The 15,979-nt window shown below is 37.0% G+C and overlaps 1 protein-coding gene across 2 annotated transcripts in view; it reads right to left on the bottom strand.

Annotated features, from left to right (window-relative positions):
* The window catches only part of TMX1 (thioredoxin related transmembrane protein 1), a 64,821-nt gene that overhangs the window by 43,680 nt on the left and 5,162 nt on the right, over positions 1-15,979 (bottom strand). Inside the window, exon 1 of one of the 2 annotated variants that reach the window (XM_007473216.3) lies at positions 12,763-12,822. The exons of the other annotated variant lie outside the window; for it this stretch is intronic. Coding sequence (XP_007473278.1) covers positions 12,763-12,800 — 38 coding nt within the window. The 5' untranslated portion in view covers positions 12,801-12,822. Of the gene's footprint in view, positions 1-12,762; positions 12,823-15,979 lie in introns of those variants that run through there. 2 annotated transcript variants of the gene reach the window in all.

The following is a 15,979-nucleotide window of genomic DNA, read 5'->3' as shown; positions in this document are numbered from 1 at the left end:
GGATGAACTCACCCATAAAACGTAGACGAACAGCAGAATGGATTAGAATCCAAAACCCTACCATATGTTGTCTTCAAGAAACACAGAATTAAAGGATTGAGTAAGACCTTCTGGGCCTCAACTGACAGAAAGAAGGCAGGAGTGGTAATCATGATATCTGATAAAGCCAAAGCAAAAATAGAACTGATCAAAAGGGATAGGGAAGGTAATTAAATTTTTTAAAAGGGACTTTAGATAATGAGGAAATATCACTAATCAACATGTATGCACCAAATAATATAGCACCCAAATTTCTAATGGAGAAACTAGGAGAATTGAAGGAAGAAATAGACAGTAAAACCATATTAGTGGGAGACTTAAACCAACCATTATCAAATTTAGATAAATCAAACCAAAAAATAAATAAGAAAGTGGTGAAAGAAGTGAATGAAATCTTGGAAAAATTAGAATTAATAGACATATGGAAAAAAATAAATAGGGATAAAAAGGAATACAGCTTCTTCTCAGCACCACATGTCACATTCACAAAAATTGACCATACATTAGGTCACAGAAACATAGCACACAAATGCAGAAAAGCAGAAATAATAAATGCAGCCTTCTCAGATCACAAGGTAATAAAACTTAATAATTTTATCGAGGAAAATAACAATGGCGAGACATCCTTTCAAACCTTTTGGGATGCAGCCAAAGCGGTAATCAGAGGTAAATTCATATCCCTGAGTGCATATAAAAACAAACTAGGGAGAGCAGAGGTCAATCAATTGGAAATGCAAATATAAAAACTCGAAAGCGATCAAATTAAAAAACCCCAGCAGAAAACCAAACTAGAAATCCTAAAAATTAAGGGAGAAATTAATAAAATCAAACGTGATACAACTATTGATTTAATAAATAAGACAAGAAGCTGGTACTTTGAAAAAACAAACAAAATAGACAAAGTACTGGTCAATCTAATTAAAAAAAGGAAGGAAGAAAAGCAAATTAACAGCATCAAAGATGAAAAGGGGGACAGCACCTCCAATGAAGAGGAAATTAAGGCAATCATTAAAAATTACTTTGCCCAATTATATGGCAATAAATACACCAATTTAGGTGATATGGATGAATATATACAAAAATACAAACTGCCTAGACTAACAGAAGAGGAAATAGAATTCTTAAATAATCCCATATCAGAAAATGAAATCCAACAAGCCACTACCTAAGAAAAAATCCCCAAAGCCTGATGGATTAACCAGTGAATTCTATCAAACATTCAGAGAACAGTTAATCCCAATACTATACAAACTATTTGACATAATAAGCAAAGAGGGAGTCCTACCAAACTCCTTTTATGACACAAACATGGTACTGATTACAAAACCACGCAGGTCAAAAACAGAGAAAGAAAACTATAGACCAATCTCCCTAATGAATATAGATGCAAAAATCTTAAATACGATACTAGCAAAAAGACTCCAGCAAGTGATCAGAAGGGTCATCCACCATGATCAAGCAGGATTTATACCAGGGATGCAGGGCTGGTTCAATATTAGGAAAACCATCCACATAATTGACCACATCAACAAACAAACCAACAAGAACCACATGATTATCTCAATAGACGCAGAAAAAGCCTTTGATAAAATACAACACCCATTCCTATTAAAAACACTAGAAAGCATAGGAATAGGAGGGTCATTCCTAAAAATAATAAACAATATGTATCTAAAACCATTAGCTAATATCATCTGCAATGGGGATAAATTAGATGCATTCCCAATAAGATCAGGAGTGAAACAAGGATGCCCATTATCACCTCTACTATTTGGCATTGTACTAGAAACACTAGCAGTAGCAATTAGAGAAGAAAAAGAAATTGAAGGCATCAAAATAGGCAAGGAGGAGACCAAGTTATCACTCTTTGCAGATGACATGATGGTCTACTTAAAGAATCCTAGAGATTCAACCAAAAAGCTAATTGAAATAATCAACAACTTTAGCAAAGTTGCAGGATACAAAATAAACCCACATAAGTCATCAGCTTTTCTATATATCTCCAACACAGCTCAGCAGCAAAAACTAGAAAGAGAAATCCCATTCAAAATCACCTTAGACAAAATAAAATACCTAGGAATCTATCTCCCGAGACAAACACAGGAACTATATGAACACAACTACAAAACACTCTCCACACAACTAAAACTAGACTTGAACAATTGGAAAAACATTAACTGCTCATGGATAGGACGAGCCAATATAATAAAAATGACCATCCTACCTAAACTTATTTATCTATTTAGTGCCATACCCATTGAACTCCCAAAATATTTCTTTACTGATTTAGAAAAAACCATAACAAAATTCTTCTGGAATAACAAAAGATCAATGATATCCAGGGAAATAACGAAAAAAAACACATATGATGGGGGCCTTGCAGTCCCAGACCTTAAACTATATTTCAAAGCAGCAGTCATCAAAACAATTTGGTACTGGCTAAGAAACAGAAAGGAAGATCAGTGGAATAGATTGGGGGAAAGAGACCTCAGCAAGACAGTATACGATAAACCCAAAGATCCCAGCTTTTGGGACAAAAATCCACTATTCGATAAAAACTGCTGGGAAAATTGGAAGACAGTATGGGAGAGATTAGGAATAGATCAACACCTCACACCCTACACCAAGATAAATTCAAAATGGATGAACGACTTAAACATAAAGAAGGAAACCATAAGGAAATTGGGTAAACACAGAATAGTATACATGTCAGACCTTTGGGAGGGGAATGGCTTTAAAACCAAGCAAGACATAGAAAAAATCACAAAATAATTTTGACTACATCAAATTAAAAAGCTTTTGTGCCAACAAAACCAATGTAACTAAAATCAGAGGGGAAGCAACAAATTGGGAAACAATCTTCATAAAAACCTCTGACAAGGGTTTAATTACTCAAATTTACAAAGAGCTAAACCAGTTGTACAAAAAATCAAGCCATTCTCCAATTGAAAAATGGGCAAGGGACATGAATAGGCAGTTCTCAGCCAAAGAAATCAAAACTATTAATAAGCACATAAAAAAGTGTTCTAAATCTCTTATAATCAGAGAGATGCAAATCAAAACAACTCTGAGGTATCACCTCAAACCTAGCAGATGGGCTAACAAGACAGCAGAAGAAAGTAGTGAATGCTGGAAGGGATGTGGCAAAGTAGTGTAAACCTTAAAATTTCTTAGACTTATGAATGTTGGAAATTTCACCATTGGAAAGTTTTATACTTGGAAAAAATTTCCTACTAATAGTAAAAACTTGATTGGAATGTGAATCTCCTTGGCATGCGAGGATCCTTCTACCTACTTGGGACTGCTTTAGGACAGAAACCTTTTGCTGAACAATGGAAAGGGTTTTGACCTATGCGTAAGCATAGAAAAGGAAGTTCTTTGCGTCATGATTGATTTTAGAATTGATACAATAAAGATACTTGGAATGACAGAACCAGGTCTTGAAACTATAATCTCCACCCTACTCAGAATAAAAGTATTTAGGAAGGGCTGCAGCAAGGATCAAGATTTAATTATTTGAGAATATGACCTTCAACAGACATGTGCAAAGGGGCAGACGTCTAGGAGGTCCTGGGTTAAGCTAGAGCCACCATTGGCACAGGGAAGACATGGACAGTGATTGGTAGATGTGAGAACTGAGGGGAGGGAACTTAGATGGTTTCCTTAAAGATAGCGGGGTCTGAGGACTGAGAGTTCGAGGAAGTTTTGCTCTGGGGAGGTTGCTCTGATAGGAGGGCTTGCTCTGAAGGAGGCTGGAGGTGGAGGCCCCTGAGACTGTTTCTCCATTTTGGTCACGTTAGTAATAGGGACTAATCTCTTTTCTTTGCCTCAGCTATCTAAGGGCTTGAGCCTTTTGGCCCAGCCTAAACAGAGGGGGTATTTAAGCCCTATCCCTTCTCTTCTCTTCTTTCCCCTCCCCTCCCCTCCCCTCCCCTCCCCTCTCCTCGCCTCCCTTCCCCTCCCCTCTCCTCCTCTCCCCTCCCCTCACTCCCTCCTCTCCCCTCACTCTCTCCCCTCCCCTCCCCTCCCCTCCCCTCCCCTCCCCTCCCCTCCTCTTCTCTCTCTCTCTCTCTCTCTCTCTCTCTCTCTCTCTCTCTCTCTCTCTCTCTCTCTCTCTCTCTCTCTCTCTCTCTCTCTCTCTCTCTCTCTTACCTTTCTTCCTCCTGTTTGTAATTAAAAACTCCATAAAAGGTTGACTGCTGACTTGAGTTTTCATTTAGGAATTACATAGCTGAATTCCTTGGCGACCTTAAATTAATATATATCAGTCTTTTAAAGTGATTTCCTTGTCACATTGTGGCTGACCACACGGGAGTCTAAAGAATTCTCTCAATAGACTTCTGAAATTCCTTGCCTTTTTACTCTACCTTCTCACCACTTAGTCTCTTTTAACAGCAAACTTGGCTTAAAGACACAGCTGCTAGAATACGTGAGTATAAAAAACTTTTTCTCTCTTCTCTTTTCTTCTTAAGTTAAATTGGAATCAGCAGTTTTCCTTTTTCTTCCCTTTAATCTTAAGGGACAGCTGGGTAGCTCAGCGGATTGAGAGCCAGGCCTAGAGACAGAAGGTCCTGGGTTCAAATCGGATCTCGGATACTTCCCAGCTGTGTGACTCTGATAGTTAGATAGAAAACAGCTGTTTTAAATCTCAGCAACAGGACCCTAAAGTCCTGGCTGGAAGAGCTGTTTCTAAATATCCTTTCCCTTAAAGAACAACTTCCTAGATTAGAAAAAAAAAAAAACCCTGTGGAAAGTTTGTTGCTTTGCCCTGCTCCCCACGTGTTTTGTGAAGACTGTTAGAGAAATAATTACAAAATATATATATATATATAAATGAGTACTACATTCTTTAACATTTATATAGCAGCTGAAGAATTAGGGGCATTGAGGAATGCAGGATACCTCCAAATTTTATATTAATAGGTACTGTCATTTTTGTACTCCTCAATACAATATTTAGAGATGGTAAAATTAAAAATATTTAGCATAAAATAGAAAAAATTGAGGATAAAATGCAAGCCCAATTAGAAGATCTAAAATGTTTCTTACAGGATGAATTGGCAAACACCCACTCTACCAGAAACAGACCTGTTTCTGAACCTTTGAATGAGGAAATTTCCTTCCCTGAAATAGAGATGGAAAACACCTTCCCTATAGCCCAGTTAACAGACTGCTTCTCTCATGCAGTGCAAATCTTGACTGAATTTAATCCCCAAAACCCTTCCCCTGCAATTCCAGTTTCTCATGTTCCCTCTCCTACAGAAAACCAAATTCCAACGCAAAGGAGATCTTGTCCTCCTACAGAAACCTATCCTTGTCAAACTGACCCACAGGTAAAATTCAACTAGAGGCCAGTTTCCTCTAAGAGAAGTACCTGAAATAGGACGGAATGGGGATGTGGTGACTTTAAGACATAGGATACCGTTTACTCCCCAAGAAATAAATGAATTTACACAAAATATCCCCACATATGAACAAGATCCTTTTCTAGTAGCAAAAAAGATGGGAGACATATTTTTTCAGTATAATCTGTCTTACAAGGACATTGAGAACTTGCTACAGGCTTTTTTAACTGAACGTGAAAAAAATAAAATAATTGCTCATGTCAACAAAACCCGGGGGCATAATGCAGCACATTGGCCATCTCAGGATCCCGAATGGGACTATAACAATCCTGAGGATTATCTACAACTATACCGTTGTAGAGAGGCCATCCTCACGGCAATGAAGGAATGTGCAGACAGTACAGATAAGTGGATGGAACTTGAAAAAATTAAGCAAAAGGAGGAAGAAACACCCTCCATATTTATGGATAGAATAATCGAGTTTGGGGACAGATACTTAGATTGGGACTTAACTAAAGAGAGTAACTTAAGACAAGTTATAAGGATCTGTGTAAATAACTCTTGCAAAGCAATTGAGAATTATTTTAGAACACAATGCCCAAGATGGTCAGATATGGACCTTGAAGAATTGAGAAAAACAGCTATATATGTTTTAAAGGAAAACAAAGAAAAGGAGGAAGAAAATAATGATGACATGGAAGAAATGAAGAAAAAAATGAGATATTTAATAGATAGGATAACTAAATTAGAAAGTGGGCATGATAATGAACCAACGACAATTGCCCCTCTCCAGAAATCCAATTATCAATCCATTACTTGCCACTTCTGTGAGAAGAAGGGCTACAAAATGATGGAATGTAGAAGCTTTCTTAAGATGATTGGAAGGAATACACAGTTTAATAATAGCTTTAGGAATAATAACTATAGAAATGATGATAATGGTCATAGAAACCAGAATTCTAGAAATTATAATAATGACTATGGAAATAACTAAAATGAATATAGAAATAAGAACTTTAGAAACCAGAATTATAGAAATAGGAATTGGGAAAATAATGACAATGCTCCAAATGAAGAAAATTATAATGATAATGAACAACAACAATATATGAGAAATGGAGCTCGTCCAAAAAATACTCAAGGTACTAATGACCCTCAGAGAGGTGCCCTTCAAGGGGGTACCCAAGGAATATCCCAAACACAATGATGGTGTCCGGGGGGGGGGGGGCGTTGGGGCACAGGAATCAGAGGATACAACCTTTGATTTCCCGGAACCTGATTTCCTACTACCCGTTGTCCCTATCCACTGCCTCCCCATACTAATGAACCCCATGTTACCTTAAAGGTGGGTAACACCTATTATGATTGTCTATTAGACACCAGAGCTTCCTGGTCTGTATTAAAGAGAACACCTGATTTACAATGTTATTCTGTTGGCTCAGAGAATGTAATGGGAGTATCAGGAATAACCCAAAGCGTTAAAAGACTTCCTCCTAGAATGGTGTCTGTAGGACCCCTAGAGGTACAACACTCCTTCCTTTTGATGCCTGACTCCCCTTTAAATGTGCTGGGGAGGGACCTTCTATGCAAACTCAGAGCCACAATAACCTGCTCCCCAGATGGTTCATTATCATTAGAAGTACCAGAGGAATCTTTAAATTTACTCCCTGTAATTCTCTCAGAGTCAGGAGAAAAAAGAGCATCCCGTCTTTGCAATTCCTAAAGATATACCAGAGTCTCTTTGGGCCACATCTTCTTCCGATGTAGGTTTACTTAAGTCTGCTGTTCCTGTGCAGATAAAAACTAAATCTAGCCCACCTCCTTCTATCCCTCAGTATCCCCTCTCAAAGGAGGCATTTGAGGGTATTACACCAGTTATTAACTCATTAATAGAACAGGGAATAATAATCCCTTGCAAATCTGAATATAACACGCCCATCCTGCCAATTAAAAACCCAAAAAGAGGGCCAGATGGCAAGCACCTCTATAGATTCGTACAGGATCTAAGGGCAGTGAATAATCACGTTATAAAGAGACACTCCGTAGTTTCTAACATACATACTAGTATTTCATCTATTCCTAGCACAGCTACATACTTTACAGTAGTAGACTTGTGTTCAGCTTTCTTCTCCATACCTATACATGAGAACTCCAGGCATATTTTTGCTTTCACCTGGAAGGGCTCACAATATACCTGGTGTCGGCTGCCACAGGGTTATGTCGAAAGTCCGAGCTTATTTGAGCAAATTTTGAGCCAAGACACAGACAATATAACATTTAAAAATAGCAAATTAATCAAATACGTAGATGATCTACTCTTGGCTTCAACAGATGCAAAAACATGTCAAGAAGATAGCAAACACCTTCTTTTGGAATTGCACAAAAGAGGACATAAAATCTCTAAGGATAAAGTTCAGTGGTGTCTCCAAAAAGTAGAATATTTGGGATTCAACTTGACTGCAGGTGCTCGTTATATTTCTCCAAAACGAACTGAGGATATTCAAGAATTGAGTGCTCCTACCACTAAGAAACAGCTGAGAGCAATTTTAGGAGCAACAGGGTTTTGCAGACAATGGATTCCTTGTTATGGGAAAATTACTAAAGCATTAACAAAGGATTCGGTTCCTGAACCCCTCAAATTAGAGCCTGAACATTTGTCAGCTCTATCAGATCTAAAAAAAAGCTATCATGTTTGCCCCTGTTCTAGGCATCCCAGATTACAACAAGCCATTTACATTATATGTGCATGAGCGAAGAGGAGTAGCCTCTGGCATGTTAACTCAGACTTTGGGACCTTCTCAGCGCCCACTTGCTTATTATTCTGCCCAACTAGACCCAGTAGCAACAGGAGCACCACCATGCCTTAGAGGAGTAGCTGCTACAGCCTTACTAGTAACAAAAACCACTGATTTAGCATTGGGATGTCCATTAACAATAATGTACCCACATGAGATAGAAGCATTATTGATAAAACATAGAACACAGGCATTCTCGGATCAGAGAATTACAAGGTATGAAATAACCTTATTAAATAGTGAAAATATTACCTTGAAACGCTGTTCAACTCTTAACCCTGCCACCTTGCTTCCAGATTTACCTACTTCAGGAGAACCATTACATAACTGTGAAACATTAGTGTCCATGGCAGAAAAGCCTCGAGATAATCTCTTGGACATTCCCTTAGACAATGCAGATCTGATTTTATTTACCGATGGTTCCTCTTTTATGAGGGATGGCACACATTACACTGGAGCTGCCATAGTCTCAGAATTTGCCACTGAATGGTCAGCTTCACTACCTTCTAACATTAGCGCTCAAGGAGCAGAACTCATAGCTCTACAACAAGCTTGTATAATTGCCAAGGATAAAAAGGCAACAATTTATATGGATTCTAGATATGCTTTTGGCATTTGTCACTCAGTCGGGATGCTATGGCTCCAGAGAGGATTTTTAACCTCAGCTGGAAAATCCATAGCGAATGCAGAAATTATTAATGAAGTTCTTTCTGCTCTCAAACTGCCTAAAGCCCTAGCTGTAGTTCATTGCTCTGCCCATACAGGTGGCTCTGACCCTGTCTCTAGAGGAAATGACCGAGCAGATGCCGCTGCAAAACTAGCAGCCATAGAAGGACCTGGATTAATTTTAACATTAACAACCACTGATAATTTAAATTTATCACTTTCCTATAATGAAAAGGAAGTGGAAAAATGGAAACAAAAATTTAAAGCAAAACAGATTAATGGAGTATGGGTGTCATCTGAAGGAAAACCCCTGCTCCCTAGAAGTTTCTATAACCAAATTTGCCAATCTATTCAAAAAATGGTCATTTTGGTACCCAGGGCATCGTGGACTCTGTCAAGAGAGTATGGATAGCCCCTGATATAACTACTATAGCCTCTAAAGTATGTTCAGCCTGTTCCATTTGCCAGGCATATAACCAACATGCATATCGTGGAAAAGCCTTTGGGGGACGTCCTCTGGCTTACACACCTTTTGAACATCTACAGATAGATTTCATAACGATGCCAAAGGCTGGACGTTATAAATTTTGTCTGGTCATAGTAGATCAACTAACCAGATGGCCGGAAGCATTTCCTATGACCTGAGCCACAGCAGATTTTGTTGCAAAGATACTTTTAAAGGAAATTATTCCTCGTTTTGGCCTGCCAGCATGTATTGACTCCAATAGAGGGAGTCATTTTACCGATTCTGTCTTAAACCAAATATATTCTTGCTTGGGGATAACTCCAAAATTCCATGTTCCATATCACCCCCAGAGCTCAGGCCAAGTGGAGAGGATGAATAAAGAACTTAAGACTATGATTGGCAAATTATGCAGAGACCCATTTAAAATGGCCTGAAATTCTCCCTCTGGCCCTATTTTATCTTAGAAGCAGGCCTAGAGGAGACTTACAGATTTCACCATTTGAGATGCTTTTTGGACATCAGCCTATATAGGCTAAGCCTTTCTCCCCGGCTTATACATCGCTATTAGGGGGAGATATTACTATTGCTTCCTATATACAGGAGTTACAACACAAACTACGTGAACTTCATGAATTCGGAGCTGCAGTAGAAGCTGGACCATTAGACTTTTCTCTGCATGACCTGAACCCAGGAGATAAAGTTTATATCAAGAATTTCAAGCTTACTGGAGCAACTCAGCCTTCGTGGGAAGGACCATTCCAAATATTATTAACTACTCCAACATCTATAAAGATTGGAGAAAGGGACTCTTGGATTCACTGCTCACATGTGAAGAAAGCATCTTCTGCTGAGACTGATTGACTGTATCTTATCATATGAATTGGAGATAATAATCAATAGACAAATAGATGCTGTTTTTTCAAGAATATATTGAATTACTGATTTTTTTTCTTATTTTTCTTATTTCTTTTCTTTTATTTTTTGATCAGAATATTTTATTTTTTTTCTCATTTTTTGTACTGAAGGTACACATAATTAATATTATTTTTTTCCTGCAGTAATACAAGTTAATATATATACTCTTGCTATAATATCAATATATGCCTAAAAGCTTTAAACTATGGGAACCTGCCATTTATTGATAAAATATTATAGGACTGTGATTAATGTTTGTGTCTGATTCCAGGAAAAGGGATAAAAACAAGGAGCACAGACTAAACCTGAATAGTGCCAATAGAGCACACAAGAAATATTAAAGTGAGACGAGGTTGCGACGCTTAACTTATGTTTAAGTCGTAGGACTTCTTTGTATCTACATTCTTTACGAAGTACTCAAACAAGTACAAAGCTTGACTATCATACTGGCTCCCTATATCCCTGAGGAAAAAAAAAATCAGACGACGGAATGACATTTCCCCATCAAAATAGAATTCTAATTCTTTTCTTCTTATATTATGGCAACTTCCTGTAGTCTTGGCTACAAATGGCTAAGTGAAATATTACTGCATTCTGTCCTACATACTTGTGGGATAGAAATTACTTTAAACTGGACCTATACAAGGCCTATTTTGAATTTTTCTTATGTTTTTGATTATTTTTCTATTCTTTTGATAATTGACACATACACCCCCATAACTGAACATTGCATTCTGAGGTAAACTTGATATTTTTTTTAATACTTACTTCAGAGGGGATTTTATTTTAATTTAAAATCTAAGAATTTTTTTATTTTTGAATTTTTTTTGTTTGAGATTGTATTTTTATAAAAATCCAAGAATTTTGAATTTTGTTTAAGATTTTACTGTTATAAAAAATCAAAGATTTTGACTCTGTTCGAGAAAAGATCTTCAAGAAATTAGCTTGAACCTTTTATATCCAGAGAATGAACTGTTGCAGAAAGATGCCGAAAACCTCAAAAAATCAATTATACAAAAAAATCAAGCCATTCTCCAATTGATAAATGGGCAAGGGACATGAACAGGCAGTTTTCAGATAAAGAAATCAAAACTATTAATAAGCACATGAAAAAGTGCTCTACATCTCTTATAATCAGAGAGATGCAAATCAAAACAACTCTGAGGTATCACCTCACACCTAGCAGATTGGCTAACATGACAGCAAAGGAAAGTAATGAATGCTGGAGGGGATGCAGAAAAGTAGGGACTTTCATTTCATTCATAGGATTCATTGCTGGTGGAGTTGTGAATTGATCCAACCATTCTGGAGGGCAATTTGGAACTATGCCCAAAGCACGATAAAAGACTGTCTGCCCTTTGATCCAGCCATAGCACTGCTGGGTTTGTAACGCAAAGAGATAATAAGGAAAAAGACTTGTACAAGAATATTCATAGCTGCGCTCTTTGTGGTAGCCTAAAATTGGAAAATGAGAGGATGCCCATCAATTGGGGAATGGCTGAACAAATTGTGGGATATGTTGGTGTTGGAATACTATTGTGCTAAAAGGAATAATAAAGTGGAGGAATTTCATGGAGACTGGAACGAACTACAGGAAGTGATGCAGAGTGAGAGGAGCAGAACCAGGAAAACATTGTACACGGAGACTAATACACTGTGGTACAATCGAAAGTGATGGACTTCTCCATTAGTGGCAATGCAATGTCCCTGAACAATCTGCAGTAATCTAGGAGAAAAACACTATCCACAAGCAGAGGACAAACTGTGGGAGTAAAAACACTGAGGAAAGGCAACTGCTTGACTACAGGGGTTGAGGGGACATGTCTGAGGAGATACTCTAAATGAACACTCTTATGCAAATACCAACAACATGGAAAAGGGTTCGAATCAAGGACACATGTGATACCCAGTGGAATCACGCGTCAGCTATGGGAGAGTTGGGGGGTGGGGGAGGAAGAAAATGATGTTTGTCTCCAGTGAATAATTTTTGGAAATGCTCAAATAAAAAAAATAAATTAAAAAAAAACTTTAATAGAACTAACGCAACACAACCATCATGAGTAGGGTCTTTCCATCTTATTTTGACAACACCTTCAGCTATATGTGTATTAGAAAAGAATCATGGCTGCATTGCTTGCATGTGAAAAAAACAATTGCAGCAGAAGAGATTACATCAGACAACATGGCTCTGCAGTCAAAAAGGCATCAGAAGAAGAAATTATTCAAGAAGATGAATAAAATGGAAACAGAGATCAAGATCAAGACAAAGGAGAAGACAAAGTAAGAAAGAACATCAGATGGCAAATGAAAGAATGACTGAACTGTAACAAAGACACTGCAGAAAAAAAATCAACACAGAAAAGAACACAAGCTGATTATTAAGATTTTTTGCACCATTCTAACATTATACCTTTTCACTATAGCTGCAAACAAATATTACATAGTAGCAACATGAAGACAGAAGCAGAGGAGGTGACTAAAGATGTGGTAAGTATTCACTACAAAATAACATGCACATATAGGATACATTTCTTACAAACTCTGTAACATCACAACCAGGTGAGGAGTCTTCATTGAAATGGATGAATACAGATAAATCACCTTGGGAAGATAATAAATATACACATTAAATTAGTAAGATCTTAACTTACAGAAACACTTTGTGTGTTCCTAAGAGATAACATCAAAAAACCCCATATCTTTCTAAAGAAAATCTTTAAGATTTTCTTAGACTATCTCAAGAGAAGTTTCTTTTCCTCCTGCAACATGTAATAATTTGAAAATATAATATATATAGTATATAATTTGTATATAACATATACATAGATGTATAAATCATTCAGACCTATATGTTTCTATAGATGTGGATATAGTTAAATTATTATAAAAATTTGATTTTATTAGTATATAATGTAGTTAGTTTTGGTTTTCTGTATTAGTGACTGAATAAGGTCTAGGCACAGTAAAGAGTTTCATTTGAATTTTCAAAAAGGATCTGTAAGATGCAGTTTGCATGAGTTTTGCATCGTTATTATTTTAGGCAGACTTCAGTGTTTTGTAAAACATAAATTGTTTTTTTGTAACTCTTATTGTTTCAAAAGATTTTCAAAAGTTTGCAGTTTGCATTTTGAATTTCTGTAATTGTATTTTTTGCACTTGCATTTGTACAAGTATATTTTCATTGAAATTTTTTTTCTTTATATTTATATCCCTAGTACAGGTTAGCATAGATAAGATGTAGCAATAAAAATAGGATAAGATAAGCATAAGACTAAGACTATTTTTTCTTTTGTAAATATAATAATAATGTCAGGTATAGCTTTAGAATTACATAGAATAGTGAGCATATGGGAGAGATTTTTTAATTCTCCATATGCTCGAAGTGGGGAAAGTATAAGGATGATATTAGAAAATAAGTATTGTTTTATTAGTTAAGAGATAAGAAGTAAAGAAGCTGGCTTGAAAAAGGATTGGAGTCTGAAGCAGATATGAGATAGTGTTAGTTTCAAATGTTGACAGTTTAACAATTTTTTCTGTGACAGTTACTGTTTCTGGGTGTGGCAGTTGGTCTCGGGCAATTAGCAGAGTCATACAGGGAGACTCTTGCTCTCTGGGCTTTAAGAAGGTAACACCTTTGCACCCCTCCACCCCCCATTTGAGGTAAAGACCTGAAGGAGTTAAGTGTTTTCTTTTTCCAATTTGGGAAACACTATTGACTATCACTGTCTTTATAGATTGTTTAACTCTGAGAAGACCAAAGAAAGACGTGGTCTTTGGTTTGGACTCTGAGTCTGCTAAGGCTCAGAGTCCTATCTTGATTCTTATTGAGACTCAACCAGCTAGCCTTTGTTATTTTTATAATTTGGAGGCAAAGTTAAGAATTGTTAGGATAATACTGTTAGTTTTATTTAGAATATTAAGAATTTGGGTTAGTCAGATCAGGAAGGATTAGTGTAGACTGTGAAACACAGGAGAAGTGACTCCTTGCAGAACCTGGGAGTTTTATTTGGGTAGAGTTAGAATCCCTTAGAGTTAAAAATCCTTTTATCCTTATATATTTCAATAAATACTTTATTTTTTATAACCAGTTTCTTTAGCCTCCTGCGCCTGGCCCTGAAGAGAAGTTCATTTATGAGCTTCACTTCACTGATATAAACTGAGGATACTTTGTGAGCGCAGCAAACAGAGTATTGAAATCAGTTTATAATCAATAATCAAATCCATTGCCCTTATTAGTTTTTGCACTAGCCATTTTATTTTTACAGTTGGCAGAGGCAAGGAACAATGTAAGGAATATATAAAGAAGTGAATTTAGGCTTGAACAACCTTCCTAAGAATTAAAACTATTCAGGAAAACAACATATGCAATGACTTCAACAATATAAATGAAAAGAACAAAAAGAACATTGTATAATTATCAAGCATAAGATTCAGACAGGAGGAAATGAATCATCCCCTATTTTGAATAACATACAATGTATATACTTCCATTGGTTGGTTAGATTTGCTGAAATGTTTTTCCCTCTCTGTTTCTGGATACAAGATGAATGTTTCTCTTGAAAGTGTAAAAATGGAGATTTGAACCCTAGACTTCAATTCCCAGAAGTCCTTGGTACTTCCCAGAATTCCCTATAATCTCACCTGAGTCTCGACCTGGGCAAGATCACAATTTAGTATTTAACGGGCTCTCTGCCTCCCAAGAGCTTCTTCCTCTACTCAGACATTGCAACATGTAGTAAGTAGGCTGTGAATGGGCTAATCAGCCCAAGGCATGTGGTTTATTATTTTGCATCCTTGATTTCTTTAATAAACCTCATAAAATATAATACTTTTGTTACTAGAAACTAAATTTAATTTTTAAAGAAGGTAAAAGCAAAAGGATATATTTGGAAATGAAAATGCTATAAGAACAACAAATAGCAATAAAAAATGTAAAAATAAAATAGGGCTCTCCTGGTTGTAGTGAATTAATTGGAGCCAAGAACGGGGGCTATCCTGTTCTCTCCCAAATTTCTATCCAACAATTCTGATATAGTGCCTGAAAATGAGTTCTGGAGTAGCAAAGCCCCAAAAAGGAGTGCAAAACAATTTTTCAGTTCAAAATAACCTTAGAAAGTTGGCATGAAAGGAATGTTTCAATGAGTTAGAAATAGAGTATAGACTAGCACTCCAAGGTAGTGCTAGTTAGCTAGTAGACTAGCACTCCTACCTCAGCAAATCAACACAGGACTTGGGGGGGGGGGGGGGTAGCGAGGCAGCTGAAACAGCAGCAATGGCTTCCAGAGCTCTCAGCCCACAGAGAGTAATGAAGATAAACAACTAGTCAGAAGGAGATTACTAGGGTCCCATTGAAGACTCTGGGTACAAGACTCAGTTGTATTGACCATACACAGATTCAGGATGCAGTTCTAGGTGAAGTTCCCAAGCTGAGGAGAAACTAGGACAGCAGTATTTGAAGCTAAAAGGGAGCAAGGGACAAAGGGTTGGAAAGAGTGATTAAAGCTACTCATAGACCAGAGCATAGGCCCACCTCTCCTTACATCATACCATCTTGGAAGAACTGAAAATTTATAAATTCTCCAGAGCTAACTCTGAAAGCAATTACACAAAGAAGTTGAAGCTTGGGACAATGTTCCCTTCACCACAGAAACAGTCCAATTTTAACATCTTTTTTTTAAAAAGCTAAAAGTCAAGGAAAAAAGTCGGAAAAATGAGAAAACAACAAAAAGAAACTCAACATAGGAAGTTATTTT

The sequence above is a fragment of the Monodelphis domestica genome, chromosome 1, assembly GCF_027887165.1.
Source record: "Monodelphis domestica isolate mMonDom1 chromosome 1, mMonDom1.pri, whole genome shotgun sequence".
Lineage (NCBI taxonomy): Eukaryota > Metazoa > Chordata > Mammalia > Didelphimorphia > Didelphidae > Monodelphis > Monodelphis domestica.
This window is presented reverse-complemented; position numbering and strand designations above follow the sequence as displayed.